The sequence below is a fragment of the Mytilus edulis genome, chromosome 2 (assembly GCF_963676685.1).
Source record: "Mytilus edulis chromosome 2, xbMytEdul2.2, whole genome shotgun sequence".
In the NCBI taxonomy this organism is placed as follows: domain Eukaryota; kingdom Metazoa; phylum Mollusca; class Bivalvia; order Mytilida; family Mytilidae; genus Mytilus; species Mytilus edulis.
This window is the reverse complement of record NC_092345.1, coordinates 73,524,209-73,548,591: the sequence shown is the minus strand read 5'-3', so window position 1 is coordinate 73,548,591 and position 24,383 is coordinate 73,524,209. Positions and strand designations below refer to the sequence as shown.

At 31.5% G+C, this 24,383-nt stretch overlaps 1 protein-coding gene across 1 annotated transcript; it reads left to right on the top strand.

Annotated features, from left to right (window-relative positions):
* LOC139512899 (uncharacterized) lies at nucleotides 1-24,383 on the top strand. Its single transcript, XM_071300855.1, has 4 exons — nucleotides 1-138; nucleotides 2,267-2,468; nucleotides 14,065-14,452; nucleotides 23,608-24,383. The coding sequence occupies exons 2-4, from the start codon at nucleotides 2,376-2,378 to the stop codon at nucleotides 23,658-23,660; spliced, it is 534 nt and encodes a 177-aa protein (XP_071156956.1). The 5' UTR covers nucleotides 1-138; nucleotides 2,267-2,375; the 3' UTR covers nucleotides 23,661-24,383.

Below are 24,383 nucleotides of genomic sequence, written 5' to 3'. Positions count from 1 at the left end.
AGGTTGGCGAATTGTTAATGACGGCTCTATAATATGTTATAATCATTATTTGAAAATTTATTTAAGAAACTTTTTGGAGTTAGAAGAGGATAGGAATATTTCGCAGGAAAATAATGGAATTTTGATAACTGTGAACGGGTAAATTCTTCTAATTTTATATTTATTATTACAACTAAAAAAATAACATTTTATATATACTTTTTTCTTAAACACTTTGTCCACTTTAAATTATATAAATTACAGAATTTGTGTACATCACAATTTTAGAGTTGAAAATAAAAAGTAATTGCCATTTCTTGTATTTTGGTTCTGTCTTTCCAAACTTTTTTAAGAGGAGTAGTTCTAAACTTTTTCTAAATTTATAAAGTGGGTATTATTAATTAATGATTTACTTTGTAATAATATTTCCCATACTAAATTAGGTTATAGAACAGTCGAAAGTTGTGGTTTGATCTTTTGAAAATAACATTGTTTGAGTTTGTATCTGGATCTCGTTTCAGAAAGGTAAGGCGGCTGTAGGAAAAGTGGGCTTTTTTCAGTTATACAGATTGTACTAAGTGGACAAATAACTATTATAACAAGTTTCTTGTTATGAAGAACAATAGTTAAATGTGTATTATAATTATAAACTTAATTATCAATAGATTGTAAATTGTAGGGTTTCCGATATACTCATTTTCATGGAAGGATTTAAATTTGATATTAATACTATAAAATACTTTTACCAAATTATCGACTGTTCTGGTAAAACTTTTTAAATTTCTTATTAATAATTCAAAGATCGTTAAGATGTAGCTTGCATTATCATATATTTCTTTTCCTTAGATTCTCTTTTTTTCTTCTTTTTGTAATGAACACGTTCTGTATAAAATTTGTTTTATTGGAATTGTATTTATAGCTTATTCTAATGAAGGAAATGTTTGTGACAATGTCTCCATAGAATGGGGTAAAACAACCAGCTTAAAAAGACTTTAAGACACAAACTACAATCTATTGAGCTACAACACAATTTCAAATTGGCGAATCGGATGCTTTTTGGGGATACGAAATACTTTATCTTCATTTTAATTTTCAAATATTACAGTCCTTTATCTAAACGTTTCAACATAAAACATGTGTATCATCCACCGATAGTCGATTCTAAACCAAGTGTTATGAAAGATCAGAAAACAATTCATAAACGAGACAAATTAAAGACAAACAGACAGGTGCAAAATCATACTTTAGAAATGGGATACCAGTTAATCTAAAGCTGTAGGCTTAACGACCTCCCAGGCAAAAGAGAACCATGTATCTAAAGCTATTGGCAATACGACTTTCCATTAAAACCAGAGACCAAAAAATGATGTAGAAATTAAAGTTAAAATGTTGGTCTTTTTCAATAAACATTCACCATATGTACGAGCATCTAGTACTATATAAACCCTTTCCGTTCAATGATAAGAGCGTGTTTTAATATTTTAAGGATGTGATAGATATTCATTTTTAAATTATTGGAAATATGCATGGCAACTATTAAATTTCATACTATTTTCCATATTTGGAATTCAATATATAATATGTCTATCTTTTTAAATCATATCTGAGTGAAAATTTATAAACGAAATCGTAATCAATCATAATCATACATGATATATAAATAGATGATCAATAGGGGAAACAGATATATTGTGAGAAAAACCAACAACAAAATTAAACTTTCTATAATATTGAGCATACGCGCACTACTCTGGGGGTAAATTGTGATCGGTTGATGATTCTATCTATTTAATTCTTAGTGGTTTTTTTTTTTAATATTTGTACTCTTTCTGTATTCCCATGAGTTTAATTAAATAAGTTATAAAACGCCATGAAACTTGAAAATGCGATTTCTAATTTAGAGTGTGAAAAAAAAAGATCAAGCATTTCGCAGTTGTGTTGCAAATTCTCTTTGAATTTTATATGATTTACCTTCAGTAAAGGAAACATGTTACAGCCATTTAGAAGTCGAAAAAATACAAGTAATTTTGAAAATAACTTGATGAAAAAAATGTTTCGGCGAAAGTCCTTCAATTATTTATATGTAGTGTATATTTAAAATTGAAATTATTTAACTTCATTTAAAATGAAAAAAGCATGATATTTTGTAATGCTTTAATTCAATTTTCACAGTATGTGTTGTCATTGGTGGCCTTCGTCTGTTTTCTGCTCTTTGGTAGTGGTGTTGTCTCTTGGACACTTACCCCATTTCCATACTCAATTCAATCATTTTTTTCTTTCTTAACAGTGTTATTTATGAGAAGAAAGCTTAGCAGAATAAATTGTTGGTGTGTGTAACAAACGTCAGCGTATTTTGGTTGATTCTGTTGTATATTTGTTCTGCCTGTGGAATTATAATGCAAATAAAGGACACGTGTACTTTACTATTGACATTCATCATAGTTCTTGTTTGTCAAGTATCATCAAAAGATCTGTTTTCATCCGATCAGGTAAGTACACTTATATACTTTATATATGTATAATACATATATTCGGACAATTTCAGATTCATAAGATTATGATACATACAAAAATAATTGATACACAATTAAGGGAGTATAATAACAGATAATAAAAGAAAATATGTCATTTTTGTTTCTATGTAAAAGTTTTTTTTCAGATTCCACTGTGAACTCAAATGATTTAACAACCGGAAGACTTTACGAATGTACTCCTAAAACTTTTTTTAATAGTCATGATATAAAAACCAGGTAGACTTTTTGGACTAATGGTATCAAGCATATGGGCTTTTCCATTTCACTCTTACTGTGCTTTTCCTCGAGATTTCAGATTAGTCTATATAAAAATAAGCATGTTTGTCAACAAGACAGCTATCCACCAGAGTTCCAAATGAATTGAATGTAAGCAATTATGGGCAACCGTTCGGCTTTTAATATTGAGAGAAAAACAAATACTTACCGCATAGTTCGTTATAGACGGTCCCGACATGAAAAATGCGAAAGTTTTCAAATTTGAAACTAATGGTCTAATTTATAACAAAACAATTTACAAAAAAAACAAATATGACAGACTCGAAACAACGGCAACCACTGAAATAAAGGGGTCCTAATTTTGGACAGACACATACATAATGTGTTAATCCTCCCCTTGCCTGGGACAGTGGTGAAACAACACAACAAAATTACAGACTGTAAAAATCAGTTGCAATTAACTTAACTCAAAAGATCGGTACTAGGCACAAAACAAGTATCATAACAATAATTAAATACACAAAGCACCGACATAAATGTAGCCTTTTTTAGCATTTATGAAATTAAAAGATATATTACTTGAAATTCAATAGTTCAAAAGTAAAGAGAAGTGTAAATTAACGATAATTAGAAATGTTATCACCCCCATAGTCAGATCTAATGTCTTTGTCGTTTGTAGCATACATGGTACCAATTTCACTACACAATTTATTATCTATTTTAAAAGTGCTTATCGAAGCCAAAATATTTGAAAATCCAAAACCCATTTCAAACATTGAAGAACAGATAAAACGTATGATGAACCTATACAAGAAGAATAAATGATGCAATACGAGCAACTGTCAGTTTATTTTTAGCAATAATTAAAACATGATAAACATGTTTGTGATCACGACTGTTGTCGTTGCACATATATGTAATATAAAAAAAATCTTCATACAATTACATGTATAAACATCCTGGGTCGGTAGTGTGACAGTTGTTGTCCATTCACCAGTTTTATGTGTTTGAGCTTTTGATTTTGCCATTTGATTAGGGACTCCCGGTTTTGGATTTTCCTCGAAGTTCAGTATTTTTGTAGTTTTACTTTTTATATAGAACGGTACAACTCTAATGTATCTACTTGACAAATTGCTACATACTACTATAGTAAAACCCAATGAATAGTTGGATAGTAAGTGATGGCTAAAACCTTGATTATATACTGAGAAGTAGTTAATTTTATGTGTAATACAATAAATGACATTCGTTCTGTCTAAGCTTTCTGTTGTGATATCGATATCAAATTCAACAGAAAAAAACAATCTTTTTGAAGTATATAATTAAGTGTTTATGAAGTTGCCTTTTTTAATATCACCAAATCAACCCTCTTAACAATGTAATCCCTAGAAACGTGAGAGTTTTTGTGATTATAATGGTGCCTCGGGTTGATTAGGGTGTGATATTGAAAAGCCATATAGTATTCTCTATTTATGATATGCAGGTGGTAACTAACGCCAACACTCGAATTTCATGTTTTATACAGACAATTGTAAAAGCACCGCCACCACTAAGCAATGTGTAATTATAAAGACAAATACTCAGATATAGACAGATATAGAATTTCATTTGGACCTTTTTCTATCGATTTCCCTTTATGCATTTGTTTTACTTTCCCGTAATTTTTGTATTTTCAAAAAAACTAAGATGAATATAAGATTGTTTGATTGATAGTTTTTGTAAGCGCCTAGTACATAAAAGCAATAACGTGGCGAAAACAGTGCTAGTCAAAATATTTGTATACATAAGATGACCGACGAAGCTATCATATATCGCATTTTTTTTAGATAGGAAACAAACATGAATCTTTTTTCGTATGACATTATTTAGATCGGGGTCTGGTATAGAGTACTAATATACAAATAACAAATAGCTGAGAGGGTGATAGAGCAGATTGTTACCCCAAGAAAACATCCTCAACCGCGGCGAACCCAAGGTTGACAATGCTTTTTCGAGGGGTACCAATCTGCTCTATCACCCTCTCAGCTATGTGTTATTTAATTTATTATACTGAATGTCCTTTCATTATGGTCTTTTACATATTAATTTTATTTTTAAAGTTTTTTTCTATGACGTCACGTACATGACAAACAAACAACAAAAGATGTTTTATTTTGACAGTCAAATAATAAAATCCGAGCCACAACGTAGAACTAAAGAATTGTATTTAATTACTTGATGCAAATTTTATTCATTGTCCTTAAAAGTATCGATTCTGATTGGTCTGGACGAGCTGGTAACATTCAAAAAAATTGTCACCCGCTCAGCCATGTGATAGAGTAAATTGACACCCTCGTATTAGTCAATCAAAATATGGCATTTTAACGTAAAGTATAATAAAAGGTATTGGTATTGCTTATTGTTGAAGACCGTACGCTGACCTGTATAACATCTACGGCATTTGTCTCTTGTAGATATGTGTCCCGTTGGCAATCGTCTCTTATATTCTATGTTTCGATGAAAAGATTTTTATAATATTTTATCAATGCGAAAAACCCACAAAATGTTTCCTAGATAACTTAAAAGTAATGTTTTCAAATACGTTTGGATTAATAAAATTTTACTGCACGACATCAAATGGCAAACTATAATATTTTGGTTTAACTTGCTGCTGGTATTTTATAATGAGTGAAGCGCTTCCAACTAAGATGCTAGTAACTTTGCCTGTATTAGAGACGATTAAAAAGTAAGCTGAAATGAACCCAAAAGACACTTAATTACGAAATGTCTTGTGAACAATCCGTGTATCTTATATCATACGTTTATAATGCTTTGTGATTTTGAAGGAACACAATATTTTAGTGGATTATAGAATTATGGTCTTCTTTACTTCATCTTTTGGTTGTGCGGGATTTGCAAATACGCAGCCACGTCCAATCAAAATGGGGATGCTTAATCGGAGTTAAACGCTTCATATTATGTCAGTGCAAAAACTAACGACAATTGATGATTCCTTGCCCTTTTTCAGGTCGACCAAATTTTCTGACTATTTCAATTGCTTTATAGAAAACGTGTTTTCGTCCTAAATATGCATGATCGTTTTGCTACTGTTGTTGTAAATAGGTAAATGGTACGGCATTCTCGACAATTTAAAGACGCTATGATATTACTGTTGACCTGTTACGATTCTTTGAATCAATATGCATCTATAATAGAGAGACTTAGATATAAACGAATCTACTTTGTATTGATATCATAAATTATTCATATAAGACATTTGTCTCATAAAGCTACAAATTCAACTCTATAATTATTTCATTGTGTTATACCACACCAAGTTCTTTCAGAAGTTTTATCAAATGCTAAATATCATATACCCAATGTCCCGTCATATTTTACGTTATTCATCATTTTTTTTAATTAAAGAAAAATATTGAGTAAAAGTACACGGAATATTATTTCATTAGGTAAAACGTATATGAAAATGACGGAAGGTTACTGAACGATTTTTTGTTTGGTTATATTCATATTCTTGTTCAGATATACTGTATATAGAGTCTTAGCATATAGGTCATAAAGTGTTCAACTAGTTATACGTCCTTCGCTCGCAGACTTTCCAGTGTGAGCGTCCCTGAAGTAAATCAAGTAACGCCCTTCTAGAGAACCAAAGTATTTTTTCGATTTTTCCGTTATATATCCAACTGCAAGTGAAACTTTGTTAACTGGAACTTAAGTAGGATTTCGGAACAAGCAAGGACGGTTGTCGTCAATCAACTAATCATAATGGTTTTACTCATGATTCAAAAACTAATGTTATTTAGATTGTGTCAGTGCTGAAGCAGTGTGAATGTAATAAAGGAATAAAAATTTATTTTTCTATTTTGCTTTTCTATTTTTAAAATTTTATCCAATTAGCACTAAGAGGATTTTTCGTGAATTCTATTTACAATAAATAGTATAGCGAAAAACGATCACAAAAAAAACATAAATTTGTTTTAATCTATGAACTATTCATAGTTGGTGTCGATTTGAGGAGACTCTGGTTGGACTTCGTTTTGGTTATGCAGGCATACCTAAAATCAAACGTCAAAACATTTTATGGATTGAATGGTTACTTGGATCGTACCTAAGCCCTGCCATTTAAAATGTTAAAGTTATCTTTAGTTTGGTTGAGATCCCACAGCAAAAACTATATATTATTGTCGTCAACAAAGATGATGAGTTGAATGATATATACGGTGAGCCCCAATGGTGATGCCAACACCCCGGCATTTTAGAATGTACACATGTTTTGAAAATGTTTGAGATCCCCGTACCTATATAATCCTACGTTTTATTTTGACATTTTTAAGAGAAAAAAAAATATATAAATATATAGGAGTGAGTCCATAGGGGTATGTAGTTATGGATACTTTTTTTGAAAGTTCGTTTGAGAGGCTTCAGAATAGTTCAAAATCATCACTGGTTGTTACGCGTTTAACTTTAAAATAACTGTTCTGGTTAATAACATACAGGTTAAGGGGAAACTGAAATAGAATTAAAAAGACCACTCTAAATACACAAATATTTTAGTTATCAATTAAAAAAGAAAGTCATTTTTTTTTATTTTGACAGCACGGCAAATAAGTGTCTTGTTGTGTTCTGAATTATGCACGAACGAGTAGCAGAGGAAAAGATAAGAATTTTAATATACATGTGACAATTCCATTTCATTGTGATCAATTGGGGGGGGGGGGGGGGGGTCACAAAAGTACTGAACTCTGAGGAAAATTCAAAACGGAAAATTCCTTTTCAAAATCAAAAGCTCAAACACACCAAACGAATGAACAACTGTGCATGACTTGGTACAGGCATTTTCTTAAGTAAAACATGGAAGATTAAACCTAGTTTTATAGCTAGCTAAACCTCTCACTTGTATGATATTTGCATACAATTCCATTATATTGACAATGATGTGTTTGGTAGAAGAATATTTATGATAAATTACTGTTGCTGAAATAGTATTTCAAATGTATGAATATTTAAATGATCTATTTCTGTCATGACTAAATATGTAATCACTATTTTCTGTGGCTCTCATAACGTTGGCTGTACTTATTTCGATTTTTGTTCTTCATGATGTATTCTTCAACTCATATCTATTACTGAAAAGCAGCATTTAATGAATCAGTCTATTGTTCTTTTCTTTTGTTGTGACATACGAAATTGTGTGTCTTTTATGGATTTGTTGATTTAAACTCTTGGTATTTTCAAACTTGTTTTAACTGCAAATGCATTTCTATAATACTTTATTTTACATCAACTAACCATTATGTATCACTTATTTTCTTAGCCTTCTAAGGTCATGTGAGCGTCTGACATAACATGAATTCGACAGTCTGTCGTCTTCTGTAATGTTTTTTTTAAAGATAATCTTTTCTATCGATGACCCTACTGTTGCTTAATTCGGATTATCTAACTGAAGAATCAACAAAAATGACTGAAATATCACGAAAATGTCAAATTACCTTAATTTTTAGTTATGTACCCTAATTGATATTGTGGTCGATGACCAAGTTTCCGTGAAAAAACGACAGTAACTGTTATTTATACGTGACAATTATTGGAAAACATAATAGTTTTTATCCTAATTCATGAAGACATATTTTGGGAGTAGACTGACGGGTCTTGTTTAGGAATTACGTTTGAAAAATGGGAAAAGATAAGAAAATTTCATGTCTGTAGATGCTCGCCGATATGGATCTACCGTAGATGAGTCATTAATCGTCATGCTCATACGTGCTCTTGCTTATTTTGTTTTGTTTCTTGAGAGGGAAATCCGGTGCAATGACCACAAAAACATGTCTTTAAGTCCTTTATTGGCTTTTTATATAATGTTTCCTTATTTTATACAACGTAAAGCATGACTATATTTCTAAGAAGTTTCTATTTTTAAATTGTAGTTAATGGACATAATAATGTATTGTGGTCGAAAACTTAATTATTTTTACTTTGAAGTGCGTTATTTCTGATTCATTTAAAGAAATCCTTTTTTGTCTAATCTTACTAAACTCTTCATATTAGCCAGCTTGCTAGAAAAATGTTTTACAGACATTTAATTGGAATTCAATGTACCTTAGATGACGAAGAATAAAAACAAATAATAAAATCACTGCAGTGAATAACATTCTATTTCTTTCGATTTTCTATGTCTTGTTTCCTTGTACATATGTGCATCAACCACAAGAGACTTACGTCATCGAATTTAAAACGTAAATTCAAAATTTACTTGAGGGGATTATAGAAAGCTAATTCGAAAATCAAAATGAAATATGTATTGAAAATAGTGAATGTATATGTGACCATGCATTGACACGTTAATGTGTTTGAATACGAGGCAGTATAATTCCATTATATTGTAACTGTTACTTAATGTTAAGAATGAATAAACTGAATAAAACTAGTTTGGACCTGAAACGACGGTGACTTAAAAATCCAGAAAAATATACTCCCTACTAACTTCATAAATACAAATCCATGGAAAGATACACTTGTGTGTTTACGAAGTTATCATGATTTGTTTTTGGATTTGGACTGGTTTATATCAGTTTTCTTATAGATATAGGAGGATGTGGTATGGGTGCCAATGAGACAACTCTCCATCCAAGTAACAATCTATAAAAGTAAACCATTATAGGTCAAGATACTGCCTTCAACACGTAGCCTTAGCTCACACCGAACAGCAAGCTATAAAACAATTACTATTCAAACGGGAAAAACATTGCAACGGTCTAAGCTTTATAAAAACGAGAAACGAAAACACTTATGAAAAAATTAAACAGACATTTTCATTTTTGAAATCTACTTTTTATTTTTATTTATATTTTCTTAATTTAGTTTGGGGTAATATTCAATATCGCGTTTGCTCATGACATGTAATCCACTCGTTAGGATGCAGTGATAGACCAGTGGTGATCTTAAAGTTAGGAGATTTAGTCATTTTGACGAGCCCCCAATTACAGGAATAAAGATTTAATATTTCTTTTTCTCAAAAAATATGTTTTGAATGTTTTTGTTAAACGTATCAACATCTCTAGACTCGGGGCGGTTTAGAGCTTGAGCAATCTATAACAATGACAACAGAGTATTGTTGATTATGTTTGATGAACGTATTCACATCTCTAGACTCGGCGCGGTTTAGAGCTTGAGCAATGTATAAAAATGACAACATAGTATTGTTGATTATGTTTGATGAACGTATTCACATCTCTAGACTTGTAGCGGTTTAGAGCTTGAGCAATCTATAAAAATGACAACAGAGTATTGTTGATTATGTTTCATAAACGTATTCACATCTCTAGACTCGGCGCGGTTTAGAGCTTGAGCAATGTATAAAAATGACAACATAGTATTATTGATTATGTTTGATGAACGTATTCACATCTCTAGACTTGTAGCGGTTTAGAGCTTGAGCAATCTATAAAAATGACAACAGAGTATTGTTGATTATGATTGATGATTTAACCTTGCTTTAGGGTTTGGCAAGTGCATATAGGGATTCTGTGCAAATACTTCATTCATTTGTTTAGTACGTAATGGCTTCTAGATGTCTTGATTTTTTATATTGTGCCAGTGGTTTCCGTTTTATTCTCGTCGTTATGTTTTTTCCAAGATGAATAAGACGCGGTTAAACATGTTTTGCCTAATTTCTGTGTGTTTACTCTATGTTTACTCTATACTGTTTGCGTATATATATATTTAACTCGTTTGGTTGGGAAAAATCATTCTTACATATTGTAAATAGTCATTGACTGCTTTAAAATCAGCTATGAAATTTTCCAAATATGCAAAAAGTTAAATCACAAAAATACTGAACTCAGAGGAAAATCAAATTGGAAAGTCCATAATCACATGGCAAAATCTAATGACAAAACACATAAAAAACGAATGGACAACAACTGTCATATTCCTGACTTGGTACAGGTATTTTTAAATGTAGAAAATGGTGGATTAAACCTGGGCGCTAAACCTCTCACTTTGATGAAAGTCTCATCAAATTTCGTTATATTTACAAATAAAATCTAACTAACATTTTTAGTATCGTTTGGATGATAGTCTCACAGCTTACCCATACTGCTTGATTTGAATCTACAAAGTATTTATCAATGTAATATCAACAAAAATCGGATGTATCTTCCATGTTCAATGCATATTTATAGTTTATCTGAACCAGGAACACTCGAAACGAAAAGCATGAGAGTGTAATATACATTGTATGTATGTAAATTACTATACAATTATTGCCTTTGCATGCGGTAGTGTCGAAGATATAGCGACCTTAAAGAAGTATATCGACTGAGGACGAAGTCCAAGAATTATACTATTATTATGTCTATTTTGCTTCGTTTCGACCCAATACAAAGACTAAAATTGTTATCTAAGCTAAAAGAATAGCAGCAATTCGTTTGATTGGTTGTTTTGATTCTGTCAGATATTCCTTTTAAATATAACCGTGCAATATCACTTTTTTATCTGCTGTTTTTGTTTTTTTTTTCTTTCTTCTAAATGGGTAAAATATACACAGTACTAATTTTGACATAGTATATTTATCAGAAAAGTACATAAAAATGCTGCAGTTTTTAACCGGATTTTTGTGACAAAAATGTCGGTTATTGATTTAGGGATGTACGGCTGGCGGCCGTGCGGTCGGGCGGCCGGGCGGGCGGCAACTAAATGTTGTCCGTACATTTACTCATGAACCATTTAAACAAAGCTTTTCAAATTTTAATATGTTGTTACAGACAACAAAATAAAGGTCAAGTTCAATAATGACGATTTTAAATTTTACCGTTCAGGAGTTATGGTTCTTGAAAGATTGAAAAATGGCATTTCCAATCGTGTCCGTGCATTTACGCATGAACTGTTCAACCAAAGCTTCCCAAATTTTAATATGTTGTTACTGATGACAAAATGGAGGTCAAGTTCAATAATGACAATTTTGACTTTTACCGTTCAGGAGTTATGGTTCTTGAAAGATTGAAAAATGGCTTTTCCAGTCGTGTCCGTGCATTTACTCATGAACTGTTCAACCAAAGCTTTTCAAATTTTAATATGTTGTTACTGATGACAAAATGGAGGTCAAGTTTAATAATGACAATTTTGACTTTTACCGTTCAGGAGTTATGGTTCTTGAAAGATTGAAAATGGCTTTTCCAGTCGTGTCCGTGCATTTACTCATGAACTGTTCAACCAAAGCTTTTCAAATTTTAATATGTTGTTACTGATGACAAAATGGAGGTCAAGTTTAATAATGGCGATTTTGACTTTTACCGTTCAGGAGTTATGGTTCTTGAATGATTGAAAAATGGCTTTTCCAGTCGTGTCCGTGCATTTACTCATGAACCATTCAACCTAAGCTTTTCAAATTTTAATATAATGATACTGATGACAAAATGGAGGTCAAATTTGATATTGACGATTTTCACTTTCACCGTTCATCAGTTATGGTTCTTGTGATATTGGCAGGATACAAATAAATGTTAATAAATCCGGTTTGCTGTCGTTGTGACAGCCTCTTGTATATGATTACCTCGGTTAAGTTGGAGTTATAAAATTAACGGTACCAATTTTCTTGCACCAGATGCGCATTTCGACAATACATGTCTTTTCAGTGATGCTCGTGGCCAAAATATTTCAAATCCAAAGCTTATATAAAAGATGAAGAGCTTATTGGAGTAAGGATACTTTTGTGCTGCCTACTTATTTACCGTTTTTCTTTTAAATTCCTGTTTTCAACACACAATTGCCTTATTGTTCTTCCTTTATTCTGCTAATAATATAAAAGCTATGATGTAATATTGCTTTTTGTTCCGTATTTAAACATTGCTCATCATAATACATGCTGATGTAAAAATGGGTGTATATTTTTGAAAAGAGTGGTGTTTTATTAAATGCTAAAATTATTAAGTGCTGTTATAGATTGAACATCAGCTGACTGCATTTTACAAAAATATCTAAAATAAATAGATTTCATTGACAATTTTGTAGTTTAATCCAGAATATGCTTGAAGCTTCTGAAGTATGTTTGATTTGTTAATGCTTAAATAAGTTGATAATTTCCCGTTCATTTAGTAGGTATTGGGTTATTTCTAACTTAAAGTGGTAGTCTAAGTTTATGATACCAATATATCTGAATATCTGAATAGATCTAATTGGATAATGTTTAGACTCCACTTAAATTTCGAAATTACTGGAATTTATTATTCAAAATAAAACAGTTTATTTTTTTACACTCGAAACTCTTTTAAAAACAAGAAAAGTTTTATCTGTACATACATACCTAAAAAAAACTTTTCTTTTTGTATTGATATCTATATATATAAAGTATCAAAATAGAATTTTAGGAAAACAGTTATACTGTTGTCGTAAACGTTATCATACCAGCTATATTTTAAGTTAATGCCCTGGATTAGATAGAGGGGAGAAATATATTTTTTTAAATCGTTTAGGTCGCTTTTATGTAATAAGTGATAATGGAAAATAAAAGACTATGTATAGGGTGCATACACTCATAAGATAATTATTCATCCTGCAAGCCTGTAAGTGTCTTTATTCCAGTTTGGAAAAGGCCAAATAAAAATATGTGTGTGGTTCCAGTAACCCTACCTACCCTACTTTTTAGTCTCCATATAAGCCTACCCTAAAGATTTTTTTGGCATTTTTCATTAAGCACTGTTAAAGTCAGAATGTTGCTCCCATAGACTCAATGTAAATATAAAACATAAAATTAAAAAAATCCCTACCTACCTACCTTATTTTTTTTAAAAGATGTAACTGGAACCACACATTTTTTTTATTTGGCCAAACATGAAAAAAGCCAGTATTTTCCTTCATTATTTTAGATCGAATAAATGAAACCCACATTTGTCGTTCCCACATCTGTGAACATATGAGGACGCGCCATATTCTTTTTTTGTACGTTTTTGTCCATTTTGTCAAATTTGTTTTAGTATTAGAATTTAAATTGTAGACTAGTTAATTGTCTATAGACATTGTAAATTGTACTAATAACGAAAAAAGAGAATAACGCCAGATATGCAACAACGAGTCATCTTGTATATCAAAGTTCATATTGACGGTTCCCAATATTGAAGGAGGAAAGTAGAGGGCGTAAACTGTATTGGTTTCGTACAACCAATGGAAGCAATTCGTCTTTCCTTAGCAACCCTATTCCAGTTTGCAAATATTTAATTGTTTCTTTACTTTTTTTTAATTCTGTTAAATCACTTGTAATCTTTTTGTTAAAAATTATTTGAATAAATACAAATCGCTTGATGAAGCCTTTTGAATCATAAGTAATCCATTTATTTATTTCCAGGGAGAAGATAGTGGAAGAATAGATGATCTTGATATTATAGCCGACGGGAGATCTAAACGGACTAATTACAGAACTTTAAATGACATTGAAAGTCAAAATTCACTTCTGTCGGTACCGTATAAAGGTCGTACTTCACTTTTCCCAAGGCAGTTACGACAAAGTCCTTATTTTGCCCTGCGTGGTAAAAGAATACCGAAAGGTGAATACATTAGTTCTGGTGATAGCGATCTTTTCAACGAAGAAAGCATTGGGGATATCCCTTCAAGTTCCCTGCAGTCCCGAGACAAAAGGATGATTTCTCTACTTACTTTACCAGATCCACGATATGAATCACTTATAAGAAGAGTAATAGGCCAATCAATGAAGATGTCCAATGCTAAAGCTAGAGGTAAGTAGTAAATATACTTGACAAAATACAGTAGTAATACGTTGAAAAAGATAAATTGATATACCGACATATTTAGATATTAGTAAGGTTCCAATTCCCGTATACAAATTAACCCGTAATCTTTTTAGGTCCTTTTTGTCATATAGCTCCTCAAATTTCCCGTATTTATACATCATTGGAATACCATTTTTTAGTTTGGGTGTATATCCAGATAAGTGCTACTAGGCGAGCGCCAAAACAAGGATTCGGAGGTTTTTAATGCACCTACCTAACACACGGCTATATGATATATCATTTAAAAGGTATTTTATCGTACATTCAGAATTGCCTGGTCGTCAGATTGGGAAATGGTCACATTTTTCTAAAAACGGCAAAAAGGGAAAAAAAAATAAGTCATAATTTGACGATATTGTTCGAAAAATGCAGTTTTAAAAACAAATCCATCTGCAATACAAGATGAAATATATCATTTTGTAAACTATAGTCTATCTAATTTTTGTTTCTGAAATAAAAAAATAAAAAAAAGTGTTAAAAACGAAAAAATCTCGTATTTTTGTGAAAATCATAATTTTACAGGTATTGACGCAAAAACGCTCGGTAATATTAAATTTTGCATCGAAAACACACAAATTCTATTGGTTTTATATTAATAACATATATAACTATTTTTTTTAATTTCTAATGACTCGCCTAGCATGTTTTTTATACCGACAAAATATTGATAAAACTATATTAAAACATACCGTAAAACTGCTTTAAAGTGCAAATTTACCATGTTTCCAGCACAGTTAAAAATCTATGTTATTTTGGTCTCCTGTTTGTTCGACAGTTATAAATACAATATGATTTAATTGTCTTAAGCTTGCCAACCACGTCAAGGTCGACGATCACTAGCAAGGTTTTTTTTCTTTTCTTTTTTTCTTTTCTTTTTTAAACTACCACTATCATCGCATACGGAATTCAAGTACACAACCATTTATTTCACCTGGTAGAGTTTTTACAAAAACACAAGATTAATAATAATATACATATTTACATTGAATAACAGTGAGGCAAATTAAACTTTATGTTGCCCCTTTGCTCAAATGCTCATTCGCTATTAGTCAATGGCATCGTTTTCATCTTCATCAGCGTCATTCATTTGATCTTCGAGGTCGATGTCCTCTTTACAATATATATTTTGGCCGGTATCACTTCCCTGACATGGACAAAGCTCAGTGCAAGAAATCTGCTGCTCTCGGCAAATACATGTGAACTCTTTTTCCATCCGTATTCATTAGGAGACAAAGGATTTGGGTGATCGAGATGTGAGGACATCCAACCCCAAGGGTGACTGGGGTATAGAAATATGGTCACTTGGCCTTCTCCCGACCGGCAGTAAAACGCTTGCCGAAGTGGGGCGTCCGTTTGGCTGTGCGGGATGTATTAAGTTCGCAGTCACGTCCGGTCAGAAGGGGGACGTTAAATCCGATGCCCCGTGTAAAGAGATTGCCACGCTCTTTGCACGTTCAGAACCCTTGCAACAACTCTTTGAGGGGTCCGTAGGTGGCCTGTTGCGAGGCAAAATTTCTGTCCCTATCCAATATATCCTCATTTTCCAGTGGCAGTCCAAATTTCCCCGACCATCATCCTAGATGGCCTCTATTGTATCAACCTACCTATTGTATTTATTGTGAACTTGTTCTCGTCCTGAATATGCATGAAATATTTGCCACTGGACGTTAAACAACCAACAATCAATCAATGTGAGGACATCCAATTACGTTTATAGACATGACCGCAAAACATGTTTATTTTAATTGATATGTAGCAAATGCATTGGTTTGTAGTGATATATTAACAAAGACCGGCGTTGCATGGAATGTAAACCATGAATTTCGTGTACAGCATGATAGTTTTACCGTTTTTTATTGTAAATTTAAAGGTTTCATTTTATACCTTTAAAATACATCAATATAAAATGAATCTGAAATGCTTATTAAAGATTGAAGAAGCAACGGACATTTAAAACGAATAAAAGAAGATTTTAGGTATAAGTTCATATGAAACGTTAGAATTAACAAAAAGGTCTCGAGAGGGAGTCTACTACACAACGCTGACTCACAAGAAAAAGCATTCGGAACAGACCTTTTATTGCTGTTCTTCAACATGGTACACAATTATAACCTCTCTGCAAGTTTAATACTGCACAATGTGTTTAAGTATTGTCAAATTTTGCATATATTTATTGCCGAATTCGCCAATATCCTACCCAACAGGTTATATGCAAAATTAGTGATTTCCAACTTATGTACGATTGCAGTATTACGTCGGTGCGGCTTGTAAGTGTTAGTGTGACATGCAAAAAAGAAAACAGAATAGTGCGTTACTAAGGAATGCACAATTGTTTACATATGTTTATGCGTGAGAGTAATTCAAGCTAATAGAGCTTTGCATCTTTGATAATTAAGAAGCTGTACACGTACTTTGGAATAGTTTCCTTTTTCTTTGTTCATTTTGTTCATAAATTTCGTCTACAAATCCCTTTCGTGATGCCTGTGACAATATCTGAGAATCTCTGTTAGATATTGTGTTAATTTGTACTAATATCTTCTAGCAGAAACAGATAAATGAAGTTATAGTCATACCTTACCGATTTAAAATGCAATTAGCTGATTACTCCAGCTCAAAGTTAAGCAACATGTAAGTTATTTCGGTGACGATTTTTGAAAACGACGAGTTTCCTAGTATGGAATGATCTATGATTGTTATATAATTTATCGTGGTATATCTTTTATTTACGATTTATCAACCTGATTTAAAGAAATAACTGATTTTTATCAACGTTTAAAGTGACAAATACTAAAAGCTAAATTTACATCCATTCACATGGGTCCAATATCGTTTTCAACATCACTATGACAGAAAGATATTAAGAATGAGATACACAAATGAAAAATGACCTCAAGATGAAACCGTCTATCGCAATACCTACATTTCATTCCGTTTTAATCAAGAACAATAATATAAAGATCTATTTGTGAAAGTGATATAACCACATTTAATCAACAAATAGCCAAGAAGTAAAAAATAGATTTGTCTAAAGACACAACCTTTGCTCTACAACAGACTTTGAATAAAATAAAGATTACGTCTTGAAGGATGGGATCGTAATCTACGGTGACGAAGGATAAAATAAAGATGTCGTCGTGAGAAGCTTAAAGATCGACCTGTAAATCCACAAATAGAGTAAGAGTCATATCTCCAATTGATGTCGATATTTTTGTTAAAGACAGTTTCTATCATCTCCTATTAGGAATTAATGGCTTTCTCCATTTGTTGCAATACAAATTAAACCCTTCACAAATGGATATTACTACTGATTAAAGAAACTTTGTCAATATAAAGCGCATTATGGACGTTTGTATGACACCAGTGTCTTCAGGGAGGTTCGATATGAGAGGAAAATTAACGCCGTTGTCGTTTTCCGTCCGCACTTTGTGACGCGAAATATTACAAAGTGACAGACAATGAAGAGAAAAATTTCAACCATTCAGGTTTTCGCAGTTTTCTCAAATGGCGTCAGATAATTTTATATAATTGGATAAGTGAACTTGAATCCCACTGTTAAGTCTAAAGGCAGCTAATGATATGGAATTATATATCTTTACCACAAAAGTATGAAACTATATGTCAAGCTAAGCTGACTACGAAAAACATTATTTTCTAATAATTCCTTCTTTAATAACAAGACGCAAGAGAACATTTGAATGAACGTACCTGTAATGTTTCAGTTCAAGTAGTGGGAAGAATAATTATGAATAAAGTGAAAAAATAGAAGTAGTAAGCAACGATTAGTTATAAAATAGATTTGAACTCATGAGAAATAGGCGTAGAATTTATTTTGAAAGGTTTGAATTTCATTAGAATATTGTTCCTTTGATTTTGAAAACTATTTTATTCCGTAAAATTTTAACAGCTTAACAGTTTATAATTGTTGGGCTGATTCAAAGAAAAGAAACGTAAATTTATTAAAGTTCTTTATAAGAGAGTGTACGGTACCTTCTCTGCACAGACGCTATCGGATCGATTATAAGTTTCTAACTACTGGTAATAGTATCTATAAGTTTCTAACTACTGGTAATAGTATCTATAAGTTTCTAACTACTGGTAATAGTATCTATAAGTTTCTAACTACTGGTAATAGTATCATTAAAATCAACATGTCAAATAAAAAAAAACCAAGGTTATATAAGTAGCGTATAATGCTATTATTTCACATAAACAAAAGGAACAAAAGAGACATTTTAAGTCTTTCCTGTAAAACAATTTTGTATATTTTTTTTATATAGAGTAGACCGTTGCCTTTTTTCTGTTTGAATGGTTTTACGCTAGTTATTTTGGAGATTTTATAGCTTGATGTTATGTGTGAGTCAAAGCTCCGTGTTGAAGTCCGTACTTTAACCTATGATGGTTTACACATAGTGACGTGGATGGAGAGTTGTCTAATTGGCACTCATACCACATGTTATATCTATTGTAATGTTACTATACACACATACGTTCCCTATCCACCTTAGTCAGTATAAATTTTTTGTCGATTTTTTTCTATATATATAGCAAATTACTGAAAATTGATAATTATCAAAAACATTGAAAGGAGCCTTTCTTTAGAAAGGAAGAACTGTGTGCTCATAGTTTCATGTCAATTCTATACGTTGAAGCTCATTTCCTTCCTACCATAAAATTTCTTGTTAAATTTCTTAATTAACCAGATATTTTAACAATTTAATGATCACGTTATCCTCAAAAATAATAGTTCGCATCAGTATAATTGATCTTTTTCTTATCGTGTTCGTAAATAAGAATTTCCTCTCATTCAGTTCAGAATGCATAGAAATGGGATCTGAACAAAGACCAGCCTCAGATCTTTGAACACGCATGTTATATAATATATAACAAAACGCAATTCAAACACGTTACCATACAGTAAATTCGTATATATTAATGGAGTGGCGCTGGATAAATACAATGTTAAAGTTATATTGATCTGTTAAGACATTAAGACCACACACACACACACACACACACACAATATATATAATTATTAATATAATTATTTTCTGTGACTGTATCTTGCATTAATTTGTATTATCCTTTACTATTGATAATTGAGCTGATCTGTAACAATAACATCTCCATGCCTTATGTAGCATGTACTTTAGTACGACGCTAGATTAAAACCGACGAGGAAAGGTAACACACGGCCACCGAAAGCTTTATTATTTGTGAAGCCCAGGTGGTCGTGTGGTCTAGCGAGACGGCTACAGTGCAGGCGATTTGGTGTCACGATATCTCAGTAGCATGGGTTCGAATCCCGGCGAGGGATGAATTTGCGAAAGCAAATTTACAGATCTTACATTGTTGGGTTTGTGTTTAGACGAGTTATATATATATATATCTTTTTTTATATATATGTTGTCCATATAATGATAAAAAATAAAAGAACGACGGTGGATATTCTTATCCAAGAAAAGTTACCAATAGTCTCAAGATCAAAGTAAATTGTTTCACATTTTGGCATCTCGGTACATGTACGTCATTTGGGCACATATTGTTAGCGGTCCATTAGCAATCATATCAAACTTTTTAATTATTCATGAGATAAACTAAAATATCAACTATAGTATCAAAAATAAATAATATAATTTCTGAAATGAAGAAGGAAATACATTAAGTGACATTCTTAGTTGGTCAAAAAATGATAAAATCAGTTTTCGTCTTTAGAAATTGACCACAAAAGTATATTGAGTTTCAAGTATGGAAACGGAATCAACTTCAAAGAATCTCAAATAGAGAAAACAAATAAGTAGACCATGCACTTACTTAAACGCAAGAATTTTCCAGCGTAAATTTTACTTTTGTATCAGTGCTTATACAAAATGTATTTAAATGTTAATATCAGTAACAGAAAAGTGATGTAGTTAAATAATTATTCACATTTGTTTTTTTATAAATCGGGCACTGAACAATATTGAAACACGCAATTGCATTTTAAATCATATTACTGCTTTGGTTGTTTTTTGCAATTTATTGTCCGTTCTATTTCGTTTTATTGTTAATCAGTAGTGATGCTGCTGTTTGAAATATTGATCTCAGGTGTGGCTAAACTCATAATAAAAAGTCAAATGATTTAAATGACTTGTAAGAACAAGCAATATTAAATAAAATTCCGTGTTTTACAGATGTAAAGTAAATCAAAGAAAATTGTTATTTGCACCTATACATGAACATTTGATTGTGATTGTAATTCCTGTTCTCCCACGACTCGACAATAAGTATATACCATTTGCATTAAACAAGTCGACACCTCTCTGGGATCGTTTGATGACAATCACTGTTTGATCTTCGAGTTATCTCTTTACAATGCAAGAGTGATTATACATTCCGAACAGTTTTCCGGGAATCAGAAATCAACATTAAGATTACGCTACATCAACAGCCAATGTTCACGCCCAATATATTTAACGATTTAACTCATTGAAATGTTTATTAACGTGACATTCAAGTTTAGTTCCTGAGAAAGAGTTCACAACGTTCGTCAATTCATTCTGTCTTGTTTGACACTCTTTTTTCCTTTTGTGTCCATCGAAGGAGTAGCTTATCCAAAGTTAATCTTTTATTCTCCAATTTTAGCCTTCAATCGTATTTCATTACTTAATAAGGATAAACAACTGAACACTTAAGTTGCTTATTAGTGACATGAAAGACTATGAAATGCTAATTCATAATTGAAAACAAGTAAATACATTTAATACATGATATTGTACATTAGTCAGAAAGGTCGATTATTGTATATCACTGAAACATACATTTAAGGAATTTTCTGTTAAAAGTATCAGTTAAATTTATTCACACCCCTTCTTGGCATATTGTATAGCCACTTGTCAGTTTGTTGAAGACTGGTTGTTGACTTCAAGTTTTATTTTTGTGTGGTTTATTTTTGCTATATCGTTGTAGTGACGTAGAGCCCATATTTCGTTCCATTATTGTTTCGAAGGAGAACAAGGGAAAATTTCACTCAGCCAGCAAATGAACAGCTTTCAAACTTTACCAAAATCTTTTAAAATGAAATTAGCTTATCTCAAATCAAATCAAATGCAATTTTTTTTTTAAATTTTGTAAGATATATAGAAATGCTTTCTGAAATTAACATCTTTTCATCGAAAAAAATAATTCATAAATTTCTTGATTTCATTGAGAATGTATTTTCAGTTTACATTGCACCGTAAAAAATCACTGACGTTATCACAATTTTTCATACCGATAATCTTAGGAGAAACAAGGGAATGTGGTTTTTGGTTCGTCATTTGTCGTGATTTTTAGACCACAGTGCATTGTATGAAATTACGATCTAACGTATATAAAAAGAGGAAGACCCCCCCCCCCCCCCCAAATTGCTATTTAGATCATTACATCTAATTTCAATATCATATTATCATAAGATTAGTACAGGAAAGGATTTGCAGGACTATTTCTCTAGAAACTTACAGATATGAGATTCTTTATGGGGTTTATATAATAGGGAATTGAATATAAGTGTTCTGCTTACCCTTCCGGAGCACCTGAGATCACCCCTAGTTTTTGGTGGGGTTCGTGTTGTTTATTCTTTAGTTTTCTATGTTGTGTCATGTGTGCTATTGTTTGTATGTTTGTCCTTTTCATTTGTGGCGTTGTCAGTTTCTTTTCGATTTATGAGTTTGACTGTCCCTCTGGTATCTTTCGTCCCTCTTTTATGTCTTCTGGACTACTTGAAGAAGTACAAACACAAATTAAGGATAAAAATGAATTCTTCTGTCGATCGAAAAAATATGCATTTCCTTCCATTACATTACATAAAGAAACCATTGCGTGTTTACCCTTTCAATGCTTTTATATTCTACTTTGAAAATTGAACATACTGTCCGTGGGAAATCGATGTAACTCCGTTCATGGTACTCGCTACATACGGGATGGTTTGTTATCTTAGGATACTTAACATTTTCACACAAGACTGCCTCCTCTTGATTTATTATCCAATGAAACAAGACAATTTAAATAGTCTTGATCATCAATATTATTTTTTTAATTGTAATTTCATGTAAATTCATTCCCTTTCCGTGTTGACATATGTTTGCTTAATGTTTTCTGTATTTACTACAGAACTAACGTTTATAGAGGAGATGTCGGCATGCTATTTTAGGAGCAGGTATTTTGCACAATTTCCCATAGGTATTCTGCAAATGGTCTATTAATTAAGAAATTAAATGTTGCTATACGAAACCTCTGAAGTAAAGTTAGACAAACGTTAATTATTATTACCGTATTAGATGGAGACCAATTATTGGATGTATCGCTTTTCGTGTTAAGTAACAGTAACTTAACTGGAATTTTCCTTCTGGGGAAATAACATTAAGTAATTAATAAGTATTACAGACAGGAAGAATTGAAAAACAAAGTTAGGGAGTATCCTTTACTGGGTAAATAAGATCAAGGTAACAGGAAAACGTCACTGTTGAGAACAAGGGTCTTTCCTATGTGATTAATTGGAAACATTGAAGATATATATAAGTTTTTTTTTCTTTCTCAAAATGAAGCTTGACTTTCAAATTTTGTTTGAGATAGAAATCTAATTGAAGGCATCCTTGTTTCGTTTGAATATCAGTGAATATATACAACATATACAGCATTATAAACACACGTTAACAACTAGCGCCACTTTATAAAGAGTTATGAGAGACTATAAAAACACGTTTTTAAAAATGATAAAAAGTAAAACGGGAAATTTTCTGAAGGTTGTCGAATCGTATCTACTCTAAAGAATGATGGCAATTGTGTTTATTAACAATTAAAGAAACACAAAGCTTGATCTATAATCATTCAAATTAATGCAATATCTATGAGGGCTCAAATCAGTTAATACTATGCTGAGTTTGTGATGTCCTGAGATGACATATTGTCTTATACAAATACTTTGTATTTGATATTTCATGTCCTTGTTTTTCTTTTCTTTTCATCCATTTCAAATTTAGATCTGCTAGACTATATTATATCTAAATTGAATTTTCAAGATGTTTACGTTTATTCTTATTTTAATGTAAAAGTAAGTTTAATTCATTTTAATATTTATTTTACAGATTTGATGATGGATAAGAGACAACACTACCGATTCCATGCACTTCGAGGATGATAGAGAATAGACATGATTCAGGATAGTGATCAAACAGACCTGAATTAATACAATTCTTAATAAAGAAACATTCTTGTTACAATTTTTACCCATTTCAGCTAAAATTACATGTTTATAATAATAAATTACATTTATTCCCTATTTTCCTTTAACATTTTTTATTAACTACATATCATACAAATAATGCAAGTATTTAAAGAGTTGTTTGGCGTCTACACTTTAAATGCCAGTCTTCTTGAGGTTGAAATTTCTGTCTAACATCTAGTCTGACAAATGTAAAAGTTTTGTCTGGAAGATAAAAAGATCACAAACTGAAAAATAAATGTTTGATATTTGACAATAATTGTCTGACCAAAACAAAGTTTGCTTGAAGCATAAGCCGATCTTGCATGTATTTGGAACTTTTGAATGCCATTAGTCTTTGATTTCATGAGAGAGAAAAATATTTAACTTTTTTCAGCTTTAGAGTTTAGAATCTTCAGACAATCCTTGGCATATGTAAATATTGAATTCATCTCCTGTAAATATCGCCATTTTGACTTATAACTGACTACTCGTTAAGATAATTTTCGAATGTCGCTGAACAAAATGTACTGGTATACAACAAAAATACAGAAGGCAATACTTATTTATATTTATCTTAAAGAAGTAAGCCTTTTATCAATGTTCTTACACTTATTTCTTGTCATTCACTACAAATAAAATTTATTGAATTAACTTGCA